We start from the raw sequence: 22398 nt of genomic DNA, 5'->3' as shown, positions 1-22398 counted from the left end.
GTTTTCCATTTATAACTGATTTCCAGCTTCATTCTACTGTGGTTCAAGAAGATCTTTTAGATGGTTTCAAACCTTTAAAACGGAGACTTATTTTGTAGCCTAGCATATGATCTCTCCTAGAGAATGTTTCATGTGCATTTGAGAAGAATGTGTTATGCTGTTGTTGGGTGGAGTGTTCTATCTACGTCCACAAGAGCTAGGCAGTTTATAGTATTGGTCAAGTCCTATGTTTCCTTATTGATTTTTCTGTCCATACATTCTATCCATTATTGAAAGTGAAATATTAATGATCTTCAGCTATTATTTTACAAGTGTTTTTCTACTTGCAGTTTCTTTAAATATTTTGTCTATAGGAGCACCTGGGTGGCTCAGTTAAGGGTCTGACTCCTGATTTCCGCTCAGGTCATGACCTCAGGGTCATGAGATAAAGCCTTGCATCAGGCTTCATGCTGTGTGTGGAGCCTGCTTAAGATTCTCTCATAACCTCTCCTCTCTGCTTGCACATGCATACACTCACTCTCTCTAAAAAAATAAAAAGTAACTAAATTTGTCTATTAAGTCTAATGTCTATACTTCCTCAGGAAGAGTTTAATTTCTCCTACCAATGGGCTATATTTTGTTTCTCTGAGTGTTTTTAAGTTTTATACTGAAAGCTGAATACTTTGAATATAATATGGTAACTACGGAAAACAGATTCTTCTCTCTCCCCAGAATTTTTTGTTGTCTGCCATAGCTATGAGTTTAGTGAGTTTTCGGAACTCAGTTTGTAGTCTGTTGTTATTTGTCGTGTGTGGTCTCCGAAGTCTCTGTTCCTTTGACTTGTATTTAGCTAATGTTTTGACAGATTTCCTTGAACACCAGGAGGAGAGAGAGAGAGAAAAGGAGGAAAAAAAAAAAGGAGAAGGAAGAGGAAGGAAAAAAGTGATAGAAAAACAACAAAAAGAAAAAACTTCTCCCAGACTTTGAAGACTGGCATTGTGCTGGAACACTCACTCCTTGGGTGCTTATGTGCATCAAGTATAAACTGCCTTAGCCTTCAAGTTCTGCTTGCACTGAGTCTACAGATTAGACAGAAGTGAAAGTTTCATGACTTCTAAGGTTTTACCTGAGCATGAATCCTAGGCATGTGCATGTTTTTCAAAATTTTCCACCATACACAAAGGTTTTAAAATGTCCCAATTTCCTATTTCAAAATTGCCTTTTTCTTGACTTAGTATTTGCTTGGTTGTCGTGAACCTGTTTTCCAGAGTTCTGACAAAGTTGATTCTGATAGTTTTGCTTGAGCTGTCAATATTTCTGTGAACAGATGGAACCTTGGAGCTCTACCACTTTACCGGGTATCTTCTTCCTCTGTCAATTTTTAAACTTCTTTGTATTTTAGAGAAATCAGCACTATATTTATGATACATGCTACAAAGATTTGCTCCCAAATTTTCTTAGTTTATGTTTTTGGTCATGAAAAACATAATTTTTATGTACACAAATTTATCAATCTTTTATTGAATCCTGATTTTGAGTCATAGTTACAAAGCATTTCCCTATACCAGCATTATAGAGAAATTCACTCCAAGGTTCTAGTATTTAAAGTTCCATTTTTAAAATTTAGGACCCTGGGCAGCCCCGGTGGCTTAGCGGTTTAGCACTGCCGTCAGCCCGGGGTGTGATCCTGGAGTCCAGGATCGAGTCCCACGTCGGGCTCCCTGCATGGAGCCTGCTTCTCCCTCCGCCTGTGTCTCTGCCTCTCTCTCTGTGTCTCTCATGAATAAATAAATCTTAAAAATAAATTTAGGGCCCTAATTAATTTGTAATTTATTTTTGTGTACAGTTGAGAGATGAATCTAACTGTATTTTTTTTTCAAAATAGCTATATAGATAATCCAACTTCATTTATTTAAAAAAAAAATCCTTCTTTGTCCCTGGACTTTCTGTTCTGTTCCACTAACCTGTGTCTATTCAGTATCAGTAATAAGCTATGTTAATTACATTGATTTTACAGCATTTCTAATATAGAGGGCTATTCTCTCCACCCTTGCTATTTTTTCCTAGTATTTGCCTAGCTATTTTTCTGTGTATATTTTTCCATATGAACTACCACACACAAATACATCAACTGATCTATCTCCATAAAAAAACTATTTGTTCTTTTTATTGAGATCATATCAAACTTACAAATTATTTTAGGGAGAACTACAGCTTGACCATGCTAAGACATCCTCACCAAGAACATGCATGGTTTACATGTATTTAAGTTTACTTTGTATTTTTTTGAAGTATTTTGTAGCTTTCTTCATTTAGTTTTAAATAGTTTTTTTTTTTCTAAGATTTTTATTTACTTATTCATGAGAGACACAGAGAGAAAGGCACACAGGCAGAGGGAGAAGCAGGCTCTGTGTGGTGGAGCCCAATGTGGGACTCGATCCCAGGACCCCAGGATCATGCCCTGAGCCGAAGGCATATGCTCAACCACTGAGCGCCTCATGTCCCTAAACAATTGTTACATTTCTTTATACACATAACATATGTATATGTATGTATATGTATATATGTACATAATCTATCTATATATCTATAAACTTTCTTGTTATTATAAATGAGGTCTTTTGTTCATTATCTCCACCTGATTATTTGTATTAACATGCAAAACTATTCTGTATGTTAATTTCCAATCCAGCTATCTGCCTAATGCTTTCAGTCAATTTCATCACGGTTTCCAGGTCTTTTGTTTCTAATTCTTACGCCTCCTCTTTTCTTGTCTAACTACATTGACTAATATCTCCAATACAAAATTAAATAGAAGTCAAGATAGCAGGCATCCTTGACTTCCTCTTGACTAAATATTGGTTTTAAAACTAAGATATATATTTAATCAATTTAAGAAAGTATCCACTGATTCTTATGGTTTTCAAATGTTTTTAGCAGAAACCGGTATTAAATTTTGTCAAAGGTTGTTTCAATATCAACAAAGAAAATCATGATTTTCTCTTTAGACATATTAACATGGTTGAGTTATAATAATACATTTCCTAAAACAGAACTACCTTGCAATCTTGGTATAAGTCCATTCAGTCATAATTTATTATTAATATGGTACTGGAACATGCCAATATCTGACTTAAGGTTTCTTGTATCAATATTCATAAATGATATTGGTTTGTAACCTTTTGTGTACTACATGAACAAGTCTATACTGTTCATTATAATATCTTAAGGGGCACCTAGGTGGCTCAGTTGTTTAAGTGTCTGCCTTTAGCTCAAGTCAGGATCTCAGGGTCCTGGGATCAAGCCCCGTATCAGGCTCCCCGCTCAGTGAGGAGTCTGCTCCTCCTTCTTTCTCTCCCTCTGCCGCTCCCTCCTGCTTATGCACTCTCTTGCTCTCTCAAATAAATAAATTATTTTTAATATATATATATATTTAATTCATGATAGACATAGAGAGAGAGAGAGGCAGAGACACGGGCAGAGGGAGAAGCAGGCTTCATGCCAGGAGCCCAACATGGGACTCGATCCCGGGACTCCAGGACCGCGCCCTGGGCCAAAGGCAGGCGCTAAACCGCTGAGCCACCCAGGGATACCCAATAAATAAAATATTAAAAAAACATAGTATCTAAGGATTAGAAGACAGAAATGAACAAATGGGAGTACATCAAACTAAAAAAGCTTCTGCACTGCAAAGGAAACCATCACTGCAATGAAAAGCCAATCTACCAAATGGAAGAAATATTTGCAAATTATTTTTCTGCTAAGAGGTTAATACTCAAAATACAAATAGAACTCAAATAACTCAATAGCAAAAAACCCAAACGATCCAATTAAAAAGTGAATAGTGCATCTGAACAGACATTTTTCCAAAGAAGACATACAGATGGTCAACAGATAAATGAAAAGATCAACATCAAGAATCATCAAGGAAACACAATCAAAACCACAATGAGGCAGCCCAGGTGGCTCAGCAGTTTAGCGCCGCCTTCAGCCCAGGGCATGATCCTGGAAACCAAGGATTGAGTCCCACGTCAGACTCCCTGCATGGAGCCTGCTTCTCCCTCTGCCTGTGTCTCCACCTCTCTCCCTTGCTCTCTCATTCATAAATAAATAAATAAATAAATAAATAAATAAATAAAATAAAATCTTAAAAAAAAAAAACAAACACAATGAGATACTACCTTATACCTGTTAGGATGGAGATCAAAAAGAATAAAAATAAGTATCAGTGAGGATATGGAGAAAAAGGAACTTTTGTGTACTGTTGGACTACAAAATGGTGTAGCCACTATCGAAAATAGAATGGAGGTTCCATAAAAAAATTAAAAATAGGGACACCTGGGCGGCTCAGTGGTTGAGCGCCTCCCTTCCGCCCAGGGCGTGATCCTGGAGTCTAGGGATCAAATCCTCATCAGGCTCCCTGCACAGAGACTGCTTCTCCCTCTGTGTCTGCCTCTCTCTGTGTCTCTGATGAATAAATAAATAAAATCTTAAAAAAAAAAAAAAGAACTACCCTATGATCAGCAATTCCATTTCTGGTTATTTACTCAAAGAAAATAATAATATGGGACTCCTGGGTGGCTCAGTGGTGAGCATCTGCCTTCAGCTCAGGGTGTGATCCCAGGGTCCTGGGATCAAGTCCTGAATTGGGCTCCGTGAGGGGAGCTTGCTTCTCCCTCTGCCTGTGTCTCTCTGCCTGTATCTCTCATGAATAAATAGAATCTTAAAAATATATACATTAGCTCAAAAAGATATATGTACCACTATGTTCACTGCAGCATTATTTACAACAGCCAATATATGTAAACAATCTATGTGTCCATCAATGGAAGAACATGAAAAGACAAAGCAATACATATATGGAGTGGAAATGTTATTTAGCCATAAAAATTGAAATCTTTCCATTTTTGACAATATGGGTGGATTTTGAGGGCATTAGGCTAAGTGAAATAAATTAGACAAAAAAAAACAAAAAAAACAAAAAAAAAACCCCAGAAAAATGTAAACCAAAAAAAGCAAAAGCAAAAAATAAAGATAAAAGTTAAAGTTGTATGAAGTAGAGAGCTAAAAAACAAAATACGGATACTTGAAAAGTAGGTAAACTGAGAAGAGGCAAATATACAGAATAAGATAGGGAGAAATAATTAATAAAAAGATAAAATAATTTCAGACTATTTAGTTTCATATTTAATTTCTAGTTTTAAACTTCAAAAGTCACTGTACCAGGTGTATCTATAGTATATAATAGAGTTGGCTTTATAAGCCAACTTGAAAATATATTTTTTTATTAAATGTATTAGCTCATTCACATTTTTAAAAAAATTTTTATTTATTTATTCATGAGAGACACAGGGCGAGACAGAGATAGGAAGAGGGAGAAAAGCAGGCTCTCCGAGGGGAGCCTGATGCAGGACTTGATCCCAGGGCCCTGGAGATCATGACCTGAGCCAAAGGGAGACGATCAACCACTGAGCCACCGGTGCACCGAGCCCATTCACATTTCTTGATGTAACTGATCAACTTTGTCAAGTTATAATTTTACTTATTTGTGTGTTTCAGAAAAATACTTCTGGTTTCAAAAAAGTTTGTATTTTTTGTTCTAGTAGTTATATTTATACTTTTCTATAGAGTCATTAACTCTCACTTATTTTACTATCTAGACTGTCCATTTTATTTTTTTTCTTTTATTACTCAAAAAAGCTTCACTTTTAAATTACCTTTCTGATTCTGTGCTTGGGCCTTCACCACTTTCACAATGATTTTCTGCTCCTCAATAAGGAAAGCATACTTGATCCTGTCATATGCACACTTAGCACACATGGAACCACCATAGGCCCTGCTGACATATTTTTTTGTTTTAGACAATGTCATATGGACTTTAGGTCTCATAGCATGAATTCCTCAAAGTCAGCTTGGGCACACGCCACATGCATATTTTGGTGCTTTCCCAACCTTCTTGGTATAAAGGTAAATGATTCTATTACCAGAGGTTCGGGACAGCCTAGTTTTGTTAGAGGCTGTATTGTAGGATAGCCTATGACAGTATGTCAAACACTGGACCATTCTGAACACCTAGGATGCTGTTCCCAGAAGAAGAAAAATGAACTAGACTGTCCATTTTTAAAGGCATCCTTCGAATCACACCTATTACCTAAACCAATAAACAATTGGTTTATTCTACTTTTCCTTTTCTCTCTTTCCATTTTCTTGTAGATACAATCATACTCTCTAACAGAAGACATAATGTTTATATACTATCCTTCCAGGTGTTCCCAGCATTGTTCTTTTTTTTTTTTTTTTAAACGATTTTATTTATTTATTCATGAGAGACATAGAGAAGCAAAGACACAGGCAGAGGGAGGAGAAGCAGGCTCCATGCAAGAAGCCCGATGTGGGGCTCAATCCCAGGAATCCAGGATCCGGCCCTGAGCCAAAGGCAAATGCTCAACCACTGAACCACCCAGGCACCCCTCCTACCATTGTTCTAATCTTAGCTCTACAACTAAATAAAAGAAAACGTTCACCATCTACCTTTTGTCAATGTCTCCCTTGTCACCTCTTGGTTAGATGAACCTCACACTCTACAGAGTCCCCAGGAAGAGCATATGTATAGTTTTCTGAGTTCTTCCATTTCAAAACCTATTTTCTCTAATCAGCATACTTGGCAGCTTGGATTGGCACAAAAATCTTTGTTCACCCTTTCTTTCCTTAAGTTTCTTGAAAACGATATTCTTTTGTTGTCTTCCTTTGAATGATGACTTGAAAAAAGTCTGTCTCTTGCCCTTGAAAATTATTTCATATTTTTGAAGCAGGCACTGAGGATTTCTCATCTTATCTTTAATGTCTAAAAAAGTTTAATAGTCTAAAGTCTAACAGTTTTCTTAAAGTCTAGACTTAGACTTTAAAAAGTTAAGATGTGTTCTGATCATTCCATTTTGCAATACCTGGGGAGAGCTCTTTCAATGTACAGATTCAATAATTTTATTTCTAAAAAGTTTTCTTGAGTTAAAGTTTTAAATACTAGTTCTGGGGGCACCTGGTTGGCTCAGTGGAACATGCATCTCTTGATTTTGGAGTTGTGAGTTCAAGTCCTTGGGTGTAGAGATTCCTCAAATATAAAACCCTAAAAAACTCAAAAAACTAGTTCTATTTCACAGTTTTGATTTTCCTCCCTAGGGATTCTATTTATATGGAATATGGGACCTTCCTTTCCTGTTTTCCAGTTTAATCCCTTTCTCTTCGATATTTTTGTACTTCTTTATCTTATCCCCACTCCCTCTTGGTTGTTTTGGTTTTCCTTCAAAGCCCCTTATTAAATCTTCACGTAAGCTTATTTTCTCCTTGGGGACCTTTAATTTAGACTTAATTTTGAGATGATGTTGTCATCTTCTCTAAATTTTCTGAGCTCAAGCAACTGCCATTTCTTCTTATCTGTCCATTCTGATCCTTAGGTTTAAATTCCTGATCCATGGTGCTTTTCTCATATCTTCAAATGTTTGTCTGAGGATATTTAATTCAGTTTTGAGTGCTATACAACAGTTTTCTAATGGTTTATGGTGATTTTAGGAGTATAATTTTTTTGGCCTAAATATTTTGATTCATGGGTTTTTGTTTTTGTTTTTTTTTTCATACAATTCTGTATGGAAGTGGTCTGTTTTTGTACATTCCTATTCACTTCATGGAGAGAGTTCCTAACTTAAGCACAGCTTCTCCTGTTAGTTTAGTAAAAAGCAGTTTCTTTACTTGAAGATAGTGGTGGTGGTAAAACAGGAAGGCTGGCAGGTCTTATTTACCCTTTATTTCAGTCCGATGCTTAATTTCCCTCTCATTTTTTTTTCTTTTGCTTCTAAACCAAGTCTCCAAGTTTGGCTGATTTCTTCCTCTGTATCTAATGCTTCTTTGAGACGGTTACTTCTGATACCACAAACTTTCAAGTCCCTTTCTTGTAACCAGAGCTGTGAACTCCCAAGACCTAGACTTATATTTAGTATTTCAGCAGTTAGCCTTTGAATTTCTGTGATTCTTTTTTCTGTGCTTCATCTAAGTATTCTAACTCCTATATATTTTTGTTTCACGGAATCTCTAAAGCCTCTTATCCCCAGCTTAGCACCTACAGGCTTAAAGCAGTGGGAAATAAGAACAGTCCTGGAATTTTGTTTTCTTCTCTACCTAGAAGGCAGTTTGAAGGTGATGGTATTCTTTCTCTCCTAGTAATGCTGAAGGTTATGTGTGCTTTTCTTTGCTTTCCTTATTCATTTTATATTTTTTGAGGATTTGTAAGGAACATTGGAATTAGGTAGCCTCCTTTATCCTTTAGATCTGGCAGTTTTCTACCAGTTTTTTTTGTTTGTTCTGTTTTTTTGTTTTTAAGGAGTCCTTAGTCCTCAGTAAGTGGCCTACTTGAAATACTACACTCTAATTCACAGAAGAAGTCTGAAAAAAGGAAAGCTGTATTCCTACAGATGGGTACAGGTACCATACAAAAATTAAAGAAATACTGGAAGTTGACAGGGAATCTGGAGCACCAAGAGTGGGTAACTCACGAGGATTTCAAAGGACTCTGAAGGAAGTGAATGACAGAGACCAAAAATGGGAAGAAAGACCACAAAATACGTAAGAGGAGACAATAAGAAAATGACGTAAATAAGGTGAACATAGAGACAAGAAATGGATGAAAAATAGTCACAATGTGGGATAGGTAAGACTAATATACTAACAATGCTGTCCAGTAAGGAGAAAGCAGGATGATAATTTGAGACAGATCAATTAGAATGAAGAACAAAGGAAATGAAGAGTTAAACCGGAAGATACACAATTTAGAAAACAGTGCAGGAAAAAAAAGCTTGGAGGAAAAAAACAGGTAAACAGAGAAGAAAGTGAAATACCTTCACTGTAAAATTTATATTATCTGCCAAGACATGAAGCATATATATTACTATGGATAAGCCAAATAGGGGGATGCTACTCATTCAAGTAAAAAGATAACCTTAAGGCTGGTACAAAAACATTTATTTGAGTGACAGTGAAAACAAGCTGGTAGGTTTGAAGAGAGTAATTTGGTTAAGAGTAATAACATTACTCATTACTTAAAACATTTCAAAATGCCTTCCTTAATCTTAATGAAAATATACTTCCAAGAACTTATGCTATAGAAAAATTCCAATAAATTTTTAAAAGATATCTATATGAAAAAAAAAAAGATATCTATATGAGAATGTTTATTCTAGCCTGGATTGTAATGCGTAAAAAGGGAAATCTTTTTTTTTTTTTTTAAAGATTATATTTACTTATTCATGAGAGACACAGACAGAAAGAGATGCAAAGACACAAGCAGAGGGAGAAGCAGGCTCCATGCAGGGAGCCTGATGCGGGACTCGATCCCAGGGCTTTGGGATCACGCCCTGGGCTGAAGGCAGCGCTAAACCACTAAGCCACGAGGGCTGCCCTAAAAAGGGAAATCTAAATGATCAACATGGGAGTGGGAAGGGAAAAGACAATACAGCAGATTGGTTAAGAATGCAAGTGGAGAGAAGCCTGGGTGGCTCAGTCAGTTGAGCATCCGGCTCTTGCTTTCACCTCAGGTCATGATCTCAGGATTATGAGATTGAGCCCTGTGTCAGGCTCTGTGCTCAGTGTGGAGTCTGTTTGAGATTCCCTCTCTCCCTCTGCTCATGCACATCTTCAAAAAATCTTCAAAAAAAAAAAGGGGGGGGGGATTGCAAGTGGAGTCTAATTGACTAGATTTATTATTACTGTACCACTATGTCACCTTGAGAAAGTTAATTAAGTTCTCTAAGTCTTGATTACTTCATTTATAAAAGCCAATTTTTGACACATCTAGCTCACAGAACTACTGTAAGGAATTAAAGAAAAAATCTATTTAAACACTTAGGACACAGTATTTGGCATATAACAAACACTTTAGGGAAGGCTATTTTTTTAAAATATTTTATTTATTTATTCATAGAGACAGAGAGAGAGAGAGAGGCAGAGACACAGGCAAAGAGGGAGAAGCAGGCTCCATGCAGGGAGCCTGATGTGGGACTCGATCCAGGGTCTCCAGGATCACGCCCTGGGCTGCAGGCGGCACTAAACCGTTGCACCACCGGGGCTGCCCAGGTAAGACTATTATTACAGTTATTATACTATGATCTCTTTATGTGTCTAATAAAATATAAGCATGAACGACACGGGGAGGATATACATAAAACGTTGAAGTATCTTAGGAGTATCATGAAGTGTATGTAACTAGAGAATACACACTTTCTACTTTATGATTAGTATGTTATATACATGTATTTTTTTCAAAGTTCAAAAACAGGAGACTGGATAGTGGAGTTACCACTATTTATGGATGTGATAAATCTTTAAAAAGCAAGTACATACTTAAGAACTAGAATTAGTTTGACTTTCATCATTTTTTTTTGACATGAAGCAATAAATACTCCAGTTAATCACTTTGTAAGAAGAAAGCAAAATATTAAGAATTTACCTACCCCTGCAGTTGTTGCTGTTGGTGAGAGGAAAGGGGCACTCTTGGTTTGTTCCAGCCAGTATAATCCTGGTTACACCTCAGTTTTTTAACAGAAAGAGGAGCTGGTTGAGGAAGAAATCCCAAACTTCTTTTGGCAGAGGGAGTTTGGCCTGAAACATTAGTCCTGTAAAAAAGAATAGATAGTGCATAAGCAAAACAATTTTGCCTGCTATTTTTTCCCTTAGCAAATTCAGAAAAGTCAATGTCTGGGGGAAAAAAAAATCCTAAACTTAGGGTAATATCAGTAATAATGATTACCTGGGGAGAAATTCCCCAAATGTAAATTAGCAAATCTGTCAATAGATAGCTGAAGAGGCATATGATACTATACCTAATCTATAATTAAAATAATTAATGACTTAAGAAAAACTATAATATAGTTTTACTTTGTTATTTACTTTTATTCACTTAATGGATATGATGCATCAGTTTTCCCAGTCTTAAAAACATTTTGGCAGTTAACTTTTTCCACTATTACAAATAATGATACAACAAATACTCTTTTATACAATCTCCTAGAGAACTTCCTTTAGTTTATATGCTTAGAAGTGAAAATGTTAGGAATAAGTATTTTTGATTTTTAGTGTTTTGAGATCTTGTGATCATTTTTCAAAAAGGCTGTACCAATTTCTATGTCCACTAATAGCAAATATCCATATCTTCACATAATCTCCATTACATTACTGAGTGAAACTGATCCGACTGTTGTATTGTTTTGCATCTTCCTGATTACTACTGAAGTTGAACGTATTTTTATAATCCTTTGCTCTTTTCTGAACTGCTTTTGCATATCTTTAGTTTTATAATGGGTTCTTAAGAATTTGTGGTTTTTCATACGTTTCACATTCTAATCTTCTATTATATATTCTAAGTCTTTAGCTTTTACATAATCTCTATCAATCAATCTCTATCAACCTGGTTTCAGTATTTTTCATAATTCAGTTTTTATTGGTTGTTCTGAGAACAGTAAACATTTCAACTTGTTAATTCTTTATGTACCAAAAATCTAAAAATCATCCAGCTATAATTCTTTTTTAAAAGTTATTCCAGTGACCTTCCAGCTTAAAATTTGAAGGCAAATCTTCCTTAAGTACCAATTTATGATAATTGATAATAATTTTTCTTATCAAGTACCAATATCTTCAAATGTTGATAGGCTTCAAATGTTATACGGTTAAGTCCCATTGATTCATAATTTATATCATATATACTACATACTCAAATTTTCAATCTTGCATAGCACATTAACAAAGTTACTTAGGAAAACTGGACTGCCATGACCAACATGTTACAGAGTGCACAAAATTCTGACTAGGAGCCAAGATCAAGGAGTGGTTTTCTTTAGAAAACAATTCTATCAAAAACATGGGTTAAGAAGTAATTTAGGGACACCTGGGTAGCTCAGTGGTTGGTTGAGCATCTGCCTTCAGTTCAGGGAGTGATCCTAGAGACCTGGGATCGAGTCCCGCATCGGGCTCCCTACATGGAACCAGTTTCTCTCTCTGCCTCTGCAGTGTCTCTGTGCCTCATTCTCTGTGTCTCTCGTGAATAAATTAAAAAAAAATAATTTAAAATGTCCAAGACCTATTAAATGCATGACTGACTGCAAATGGCCATTTAGTATGCTTGATATTAAAGGATAGAAAAACTACTCCATCTATGGAATGTTGAGCTGACACCCAAGACAATCAAAGCCCCCCATATTCAATATCCCACTATTTTCTGGTTGTATCAAGAAACAACCAGCAAATGATTTTACCTCTTAAAAAAAATTTACACTTAAAAAGAATGGGATGAGGTGAGATCCTCTCCTTCTTAAAAATGTTTCTAGAGCTACTGAAAACCTTACATTTATAAAACAGTTGATTAAAATATTCCTCTAGATTGTACAAGAAGGGAAACACAGACCACTGATAAGACATGGTATATGATATATATATATATTTTAAAGATTTTATTTATTTATTTGTGAGACACACACAGAGAGAGAGAGAGAGAGAGAGAGAGAGGCAGAGACACAGGCAGAGGGAGAAGCAGGCTCCATGCAGGGAGCCTGACATGGGACTCGATCCTGGGTCTCCAGGATCAGGTCCTGGGCTGAAGGCGGCGCTAAACCGCTGAGCCACCCAGGCTGCCCAAGACATGGTATATGATATTAATCAGATGTGTCTTCTCTGTCTCCTGTTTCATCTGTGGCTAGATTCTCATTTTTAGATTCTCCATTTTTGTGTGTGTATTTTTTAAAAGACTTTATGTATTTAACAGAGAGAGGGAGAAGGTTCTCCACTGAGCAGGGAGCCTGACATGGGGCTCGACCCCAGGATCACAACCTGAGCTGAAGGCAGACACATAACTGAGCTACCCTACGCGGGTGCTCATTTCTGTTTCTGCAGGTAAGTCTTTTGTTTCTTGATTAACCACTTTAAGCCCATTTTGCTCCCCTTTTCCCTCTTTCCACTTTTTATCTCAAGATTTATTCTTTCCTACTGCCTTTTTGGCTTTATTTCTACTTTTGCGGGCACAGGTTTCCCCTCCTTCACTGCCCCCACCGCCACACACATACCCACACACAGAGCTGACTTTCCTCTTGAGCATCCCGGTGGCAGGCCTATCAAGGAAAGTCTTTGTGAAGCTGGGCTGCCTGGTTGCTGCCTTATGGTTTCAATTTTTGTGTCTTAAGAATTAATTCTATAATTCTTTTTTTTTAATTTAAAAAAATTTTTTTTAAAAATTCTATAATTCTATTAGGTCACGGAATATTTTCCTATTATTTTCTCCTAAAAGTTTTAATTCTTATTTAGGTCTTTAATCTCCTTAGATTTTTTTTTTTTAAGATTTTATTTATAAGTATTCTCTACAACCAATGCAAGTCTGGAATTCACAACCCCAAGATTAAGGGTCACATGCTCTACTGACAGCCAGCCAGGTGCCCCTACCTTAAAACTTATCATTAGCTTCCTAACAGTTGCATCTCTTACTGTGCACTACTAAACACTGTGGTTTGAACAGTGCAAGGTATATGTGCTTCCATTCTTTCACTCTCAACCTTTCATCTTTATGTTGTAGTTGTTTCTTTTAAATAGTATATAGATAAAAAAAAAAATAAATAGTACATAGATTATTTTTCTTCCTTTAAAATCCAATCTTTCAAAAAAATAAAATCCAATCTTTCTCTAACTAGAATATTTTATATTTGTATTTAACATCATGACTGATTTGGACTAATAACTTTTAATATCCATGTACTAATTCTTTTTTTAAGATTTTATTTTATGTACTCATGAGAGATACAGAGCGAGCGAGAGAGAAGCAGAGGGAGAAGCAGGCTCCACGCAGGGAGCCCAACGTGGGACTCGATCCCGGGTCTCCAGGATCAGGCTCTGGGCTGCAGGCGGCGCTAAACCGCTGTGCCACTGGGGCTGCCCCCATGTACTAATTCTATCACCTATGTCATTTCTGAGTATTTATTAATTTTTCTCTTCCATGAGTTGTATTTTCCCATTTGTTTGTATGCCTAGTATGTTTTCTTGGATGCCAGACATTGAGAATTTTATTTTATTGGGTGCTAGGTATTTTTGATTTCTATAAACATTCTGGAATTTTGCTCTGAGATGTGGTTAGGTTACTTGGAAAAGGTACGATTTTGGGGTCTTGCTTTTAAGGTTATGTGAAAACTGAGCAGCAGTTAGTCCAGGGATAGATCTCCTTACTAATGAGGTATGACCTTTCTTAGTGTGCAAATGCCTACTATTAGGAACAAGAATGATGCCTGGCTTTATGTGAACTCCCAAGTATTATTCACTTAGATCCTGTGGGTGATTCCGTCCCAGGCCTTGGCTAGTTTACTTACCTGCATATGTTGATCAGAAGTCAACTGAATACCCAGGGGGACCCTCTGCAGATCTCTGCAGTTCTTTCTCTGTGCCGTTATCCCCTCTGGTCTCTGTTCTGAGAGTTCCAGATGCCTTGACCTTCCAGGACTCCTAGCTCCACTTCCTCAACTCAGGAAGAGCAACAGGGCTCTGCTTGGTTCCCTCTCCTGTGTGGCAGCCTGGGAACTTTCTCCAGGAAGCAAGCTGGAGCAGTCATCAAATTAATTTCATTTGTTTCCCATCTCTCATGGATCTCTGTCCTTCACTGCCTCATGTCCAATGTCCTGAGATCCATTAATGTTTCATGTATTTTGTCCAGGTCCTCAGTTGTTTCATGAAGGAGGGCAAATTTGGTCCTTATTCCATTTTGGCCAGAAGTGGAAGTCATCTTTAACTCTTTAATACATGCAATTTAAGTCCTCAAAAGGAACTTAAAATGTTTAATTTCCCTACACTCTTCCCCACTTCTCTATTTCTTATTGTCTAGTAATTTTTTTTGCTTTCAATCCTATTGTATCCTCATTTTATAAAAAACTATCGAACCATTCAGATGTACAGAATAACCCTAAGTGGCTATTAGTCATAATAGCCGCCTCTGGAAAGATAAACAACTAGGAATCAGAAAAGAAAGGGAGATTTACTTTCCACTGTATGCACCTTGTAACTTCTGAAATTTCCACCATATGCACTTATTAATTATACAGAAGGATTTTGAAAGTATTTAGATTTTTATATATGCTTCTATAATTCTGCTCACAGATATTTTCACTCCTTCCTTGGTTCAGATTGCTTCTTGCAGAATAAATCATCTCTGTATCTAAAAACAGCATTTGTCTGCATTTTAAATTATAATTTATTTATATTTTATATAATTTTATATATAATTATAATCTTATTTATAATTGATTTATAATTTAATTAGAATTCTCTAATACAGAATTCTTTGATGCTATTACTCCAGTATCTTCTGTTTCTATTGTTGTCATCTCTTTTCCGTTTTTAAATGACATATTTTCCTTCAAGTAGCTTTTAAAATTTCACGTACAATGTCGATTTTTTTGTTTTGTATCTGTTTGGCATTTGTTGAAGCTTTTCAAGGTTGTGGACTTTCATCATTTGCATCCATTATTTCTCTGACAAATTCCTGGTCTTTATTTTCCTTGGTCTTATTTTCTCCAAAATACTACTAAGACATGGAGGATGGGGGTGCCCTGGTGGCTTAATTGGTTAAGCATCTGACTCTTGGTCTCGGCTCAGGTCATCATCTCAGAGTTGAGAGACCAAGTCCCACACTGACCTAGGCGTTTGGTGCAGATTCTGTTTAAGATTATTTACCTCCCGGATGCCTGGGTGGCTCAGCAGCTGAGAGTCTCTGCCTTTGGCTCAGGGTGTAATCCCGGGGTCCTGGGATCAAGTTCCACATCAGGCTTCTTGTGAGAAGCCTGCCTCTCCCTCAGCCTATGTCTCTGCCTCTCTTTCTCTGTCTCTCATGAATGAATAAAATCTTTAAAAAAAAAAAATTATCTCCCTCCCTTCTCCTTCTGCCTCTCCCCCTCACCACCCGTTCACATGCCTTCTCTAAAATAAATATATCTTTAAAAAAAGACATGGAAGATCAGACAATGGAGCTCAACATAAGCCTCTTCATTTCACATTTGCCACCTTTTCTCTGTGCTGCATTCCACAATCAGTTGTTCTTGACATGTTTAGTAGTTGCTTCAGTTACCGACCTCTAATCTGCATGGGACTTTACACATTAGAGGTTCAGAATTCTTGCCCCTATGCAGGTAACACAGATGTCAGTCACTGAAATTCCCATTTCTGTGTATTTGCTCTCTGCTCGAGAAGCATCAGGCAAGCAGCACATTTATGGTTCTAAACACAGGTAATTCTACAGAAGTGTTTTACCTTGGTTTATTACCACAGAGAACAGTTCTAGATATGCAGCTTCATATAAGAAACTAAATTCTGGCCTGGGGTCATATTCAGTTCCTAAGTATGAGATTAGGCTTTGAAGACTCAAACCTAAATACTAAATACTTGGCTCTAGTCTGTGTTTTCCATTGCGTCTACAACTTTAGTCTTTCTCAATATTAGTTTTTTCTCACTGATTTGGAAATTTTCACTTCATCTCTGAATGCAGTTTTGCATTAAAGAAAATTTCTTTCTTCAGCCATTCCTATATACAATGAATTCTGTTATTCTGAGAAGAAATTTGTACTATATAACTAAATTTAAGTTTTTTAAAAACCTAGACTCCTTTAAGATTCTTCTAATAAGCAGATATGTGTCTCTCTCCTAAATTCAAATAACTTAGTCACCGCTGCAGTCATAAAGTGTTTGAAATACCACCCAAGGAGTAGTCCTTGGATCCAGTTCTGCTGCCATAAAAGGATGATGAGTGTAAAGGTAAAAGCCCTAAAGAAACCAAACAGGAAAATATCTAAAAATACAATATCAAATTCTTTACTTCATCTCATTTTATCAATAATTAAGATTTTTTTTTTTACCACTCTGAATTAAATTCTACTAAAAAACCAAAATATTACTTAATAGGTCATTACATAGGATATCTTTATACACCACCATTACACTTACTTTTTTACATTTACCACTACCCCTCCAGGCTACATTCCAAGATCATGCCTTCTCCACAAGTACTTAGCAGTTGTCTCATATATTTATATTCAGTAAATCTCAAAAAAATTTAATCTGTATCTATAGGATCAGCAACTAAATTTCTGACTAGCCTTTCCCAATAAAAAATACTAATGTGTAAGCTTTTATTTTTAAAGAATTTATTTATTCATGAGAGACACAGAGAGAGAGGCAGAGATATAGGCAGAGGGAGCAGCAGACTCCCTGTGGGGAGCCCAATATGGGACTCGATCCAGGACCCCAAGATCATGCACTGAGCTGAAAGCAGATGTTCAACCACTGAGCCACCCAGGCATCTCCTGCAACTTGTTTTTTAAAGCAAATGTCTTAACTTTTGGTAGTAGCTTAACAAATACACAGGCAATAAAGGCAATTTAAAATGCCTCAGAAGAGATCTTAATATGTTCACTGCTTGGCATGATGGAGAATACACTGTTTAGAATCTAAGCGCATTCCCAGTCAACAACCTGTGGCCTCAGTACCTAGACCTCAGTTTATTAATTTGTTGAAAAATGTTAAAAAAACAAAAAAAACAAAAAAAAAAAACAAAAAAAAAACAAAAAAAAAAGAGAAAGAAAAAGAAAAAGCATCTGAAAACTAAAACATTTCCAGAGTGCTGTTTTACTAAAATGTCATGAATCTATGATTCTCATCAGTTTCATTATTTTAAATTAGGGTATTCACTTAGTGCATAATGCACAGCTGACCCCATCATTCAATATTCTGAAGAAGAAAGCACCTCAAGCTCTTCACAAGGTCTATTACCAACCCATACCTGTCTAAGTTAGTGCTACCAGAGGAGTAGTCCTTGGATCCAGTTCTGCTGCCATAAAAGGATGATGACTGTAAAGGTAAAAGCCCTAAAAAAAAACAAACAGGAAAAATTTAATTCTTAAATCAACCATTCAAGTTGATTTAGTAATAAAATTATGCATTAGGCCTGTTTATATTTAACTCTTTTCCCCCTTTCTTTTCATCAAAGTAATATATATTCATGTTAGAAGATCAAACACTGTGGAAAGGTTGTTTAGGACAGCAAATACTCTCCTGTCCAAAAGCTCTACAAATTTTGCTACTAATTTCTTAACCACTTTTTAAAACTTTTCCTCACTTCCTTTATAATGTTAGATAATGTTTCTATTTCTCAATTTATTTCATTATAAACAGCATCAGTTACCTCTATTATGAAAAATTAGAAATTTCTCATTTATATTACCCAATTCTCGGGCAAAAGACTTTTTTTTGGCTTAACAAAATACTTAAGCATTCTGTTTTCTATCTATAGGTTGACTATAAAAGGTGAAAACCAGTAAGTGCAGTTTACATAATATATTATTATTTCAGAGGTATGAATTTTATTAGATACTTTTTTCTGTAGAAGAATATCACAATCCCGAACCACTAAAAGAAAAATGTTTCTAGAGTCCTAATCAAATGAATTCTCTTAACCTCTCAAAATCATGCCATATTTTAGCTTGCTTCAATTTAATTTCCACCTGATATAATATTTAAATTAATACTACATAGTGGAGTCTCTAAGGAGGATCAGAGAGATATGTTAAATGTGCAAACATTCCTATCAATTCGTGGACAGTCTTTTAGTTTTTGTAAAAACAGGGTACAAGCTGAGCTTAAACAACTGCTTTAGGGCAATAATTCCAAGATGTTCTGGAACTTCTAACATGTAGCAACACTGATAAGATTCAGTTTTAACCACTTTAACTCCTTGGATTCATTTTATGGTCCAGGTACTTTGACAATGAAAAAGTTTAATTTTAGGTAGTTAATTAGGAAAGAAAGTAAAGGTAAATTTTTTGCTAATAGAATAAAGTTCCTTTACATTTCTAATACTTCAGGCAAGTACTGGATACAAATTGGCACCCAATAACTAGTACTGAATCATGCAATATTCCTGAATAATATAGAGATAATCCCAGTTTCAATTTTTATTTCTAGTCTTAATACAGTATGTCATATAATAAATGATTATCTTATATGAAGACCAAATACTTACCTGATGTCCTATTCTCTTCTGACTGTTTCAAACTCAGCTGCTTCTCTCTACTGCTGGTTAAATACTTTCTGGAGGGATCTGTCATAGCCTTGTTGTTCCTACAGTTAATAATTTAATTCAATATATGCATAGGTATATAAAGACACAGTTCTTAATTTTAAGTAGTTATCATTTCAGAATATTTACATTTCACATGTAGTTAAAATTCCTTAAGTCACATTTCCCCCATGTATTACTCCCAAATACCTAAACCTATACAAGTGGAGCAGGATCACTCAGAAATACACTCATGCTTTGATTAATAGTGCTTATTTTAGGAGACCCATCATGCATATAGCAGATAATGCAGATACTCTACCCAGACTCACTCTGACCCCACTTTTGTGTCCTCTCTTCCACACCAATTTAGGTTTATTTTTGACAGCCATACCCAGGGCTCTTTTCCACAGATTGTCCTCAAGCTACTAGAGTTCCTTTACCTGCACTCTGAGAGTCACAAGTAAGGTCAAGAAGCCCAAGCCCATTTCCCTTGCCTTGGATGAGAACAACTTTAAAGTGAAAAAACTTTTTAAAAATGGTTATATAACATCATTTCCTCTTTGTTTTTTTTTTTTTTTAAAGATTTTATTTATTTATTCATGATAGTTACACAGAGAGAGACAGAGAGGCAGATACACAGGCAGAGGGAGAAGCAGGCTCCATGCAGGGAGCCCGACGTGGGACTCGATCCCAGGCCTCCAGGATCGTGCCCCGAGCCAAAGGCAGGCGCCAAACCGCTGCGCCACCCAGGGATCCCTCATTTCCTCTTTGTAATTAGGATGAAGCCTAACCTCTGCTTGATTTTTGTCTGAGATCACATTCAGGCTTCACTTCCTATACTCACTGACTGACTTGCTTTCCCTACTCCTTTCCTGTTATCCTCTGGGAGTACTTTCTTAAATAATCACACAAACCACCATTTCAGGGTCTGCTTCTAGAGAACTTGATCTACAACAGCTGGTTGTAGAAATGGGCCTAGGAAGCATACTTCTAAGCACAGGATTCTGGAATTGGACCATTTATTTGGCAATGGTAACAGAAATCCTACTACTGGTGAAAATCCCTCTAGGACCTTATATTTTACAATTACTACAATTTTTCATCTGTAGTGAATTGGGATGGAATAAATTAGAAGAGAACATGGCTCATGCGATATCTCTAGCATGCAAGAAATGTGGTAGATCACAAAATGGATCTTACTGGAGTTACAGAAATGTTCTAAAACTAGATTATGGTGATGTTGCACAACTTAATCAATCTACCCAAAATTACTGAATTGTACATTTTTAAAAAAGTGAATTTTATAATATGTAAATATGTACTTCAATAAAGTTTAAAAATATGTCCCAAATTATTCCTTTCCTTGTCCCTGTCAAGAAATCCAGTCTAATCTATTTTCCTATTCCTTAATGGGATGGCTTTGTGATTTCTTTCCCCAAAAGATTGCAACAGATATTAAGAGTTTGTAACTTCTGATTGTAAGGCTAAAAGCACTTTGCAGATTTATGTTTACTCTCTTGGAACCCTGACATTGCTTTGTGAGTAACTCCAGGCTAACTTGTTAGATGATGAAAGACACACGGCCCAATCATTCTGATCACCCAACTACTAGGCAGCCAATATGGGTAAGGCCATTCTGGACCAACCAACTACTAGCCAACTCACCAAATGACCATGGATGTGTGACAAAATGAGAGTACTCAGCCACAATCAGCCAATTCCAGCCCAGATAAGCAGAACCACTCAAGTCGCCATTAACTCATAGGCGATAATAGCTACTATTTTAAGACACTACATTTTGGAGTGGTCAACAGATAACTGATACAAATGATATAGAATAATAACCATAAAGACTATAGAACTGTTTGATTGTTGCTATGAGTACTGATCCACTCAAGAGAGAATATGATAGATTCAGCTGAGCCAACCATCAACTTAAACACAAAGACACCATGAGGAATCACTCATCCAAAGTGATTGGATCAAAATCATCAGTTGCGGGATCCCTGGGTGGCGCAGCGGTTTAGCGCCTGCCTTTGGCCCAGGGCGCGATCCTGGAGACCCAGGATCGAATCCCACGTCGGGCTCCCGGTGCATGGAGCCTGCTTCTCCCTCTGCCTATGTCTCTGCCTCTCTCTCTCTGTGTGTGACTATCATAAATAAAAAAAATTAAAAAAAAACAAAAAAACAAAAAAACAAAATCATCAGTTGCAGCCCAGCTCTTTAGGAATTGAGAGTAAGACCATGCTATCTGCAGCAAAAAAAAAAAAAAAAGTATATATTCCTTAGGAAGTATCACATACTACTCCTGGCATATTACTAAAGACTGAATATCTGACTATGGGTCATCAACCAGAGCTCGCCAACATGAGCTGGGTGCTATCATACTCCTGAAGTCGTAAGATCAGGAAGATAAGAGGAGTAATCCTTAGAAAAATGGAAGTGGTATACCTAGGATGAGTTCTACATAAACAGGAATAGATAACAAGAACAGGCTTTATGAGTACTCCCTATAACCAATGAAAGAAGGAAAAAAAAAACCTGGCTCGATTCATGGATAGATCATCTCAGTATCTTGCTAGAAAATGAAAATGAAGTGTTGTTGCACTAGAGAGCCATTACTGGACTGCCCAAAAAGGGGATGGTAAAAGGAAATCCTCTACTGTGCAGAGTTTGAGAGGTGCATTTCATTCACCACTCTGTGTGGAGAAAGGAGTGGGCTATGGATTCCTAAATAGTGGCAAACTGTTTGCATGGATAGTCAGGAGCCTGCAAATAACAGGCCTGGAAGATCAGGGAGAAATGATTTATGAAGAGATAAATGAATAGCCATAGGAAATGTATATAAAGGGTGAAGATCTTTTTCACATATTAATGTTCACCAGAGAACTCCACTACAGAGACATTAAAAAATCAGGTCCTGGTTCCCCCACAGGGGGAACTTTTTCACCCGTGGGAATAGTAAGAATCCCATTTAATCTAAAGCTATGGCTGTTACTCATTTTGGGCTCCTCATGTTGGCAGAGCATCAGGCAAAGAAAGGAAATGCTATACTAGCAGGAGTAACTGGTTTGATTATTATAAGGAGGTAGGGTTGATGCTATAGCTATATAATGAGGGCAGGAATATGTTTGGAATAATAGGAGCACACTAGGGACTCTCCTAGTGCTATCATGTTCAGTTTTAACTACGAATGGGCAATCTCACCAACCATGGCCTGCACAAGCACAGAGTGACCAGGGGGCTCATCCCCACAGGGATGCAGATCTTAGTCATATCACTAGGCAAATCACCAAGACCAG

The 22398-nt window shown here is 36.6% G+C and overlaps 2 protein-coding genes across 6 annotated transcripts in view; both read right to left on the bottom strand.

Moving 5' to 3' along the window:
* USP37 (ubiquitin specific peptidase 37) overlaps window positions 1-22398 on the bottom strand; it is a 95872-nt gene that overhangs the window by 46559 nt on the left and 26915 nt on the right. For all 5 annotated transcript variants that reach the window (XM_072812884.1, XM_072812881.1, XM_072812883.1 and 2 more), the window contains 3 exons: window positions 19058-19155; window positions 17819-17903; window positions 10476-10637 (listed from right to left, as the gene is read on the bottom strand). In XM_072812884.1, the coding sequence (XP_072668985.1) occupies window positions 10476-10637; window positions 17819-17903; window positions 19058-19155 (345 nt within the window). The remainder of the gene's footprint in view (window positions 1-10475; window positions 10638-17818; window positions 17904-19057; window positions 19156-22398) is intronic.
* LOC140625786 (large ribosomal subunit protein eL34-like) lies at window positions 5671-6097 on the bottom strand. Its single transcript, XM_072813367.1, is given in 1 exon segment — window positions 5671-6097. A coding segment is annotated over 1 exon segment (372 nt). The 5' UTR covers window positions 6043-6097.

The sequence above is a fragment of the Canis lupus genome, chromosome 36 (assembly GCF_048164855.1).
Source record: "Canis lupus baileyi chromosome 36, mCanLup2.hap1, whole genome shotgun sequence".
In the NCBI taxonomy this organism is placed as follows: domain Eukaryota; kingdom Metazoa; phylum Chordata; class Mammalia; order Carnivora; family Canidae; genus Canis; species Canis lupus.
Note: the sequence above shows the minus strand (reverse complement) of the source record. Positions and strands in the feature narration are given on the sequence as shown.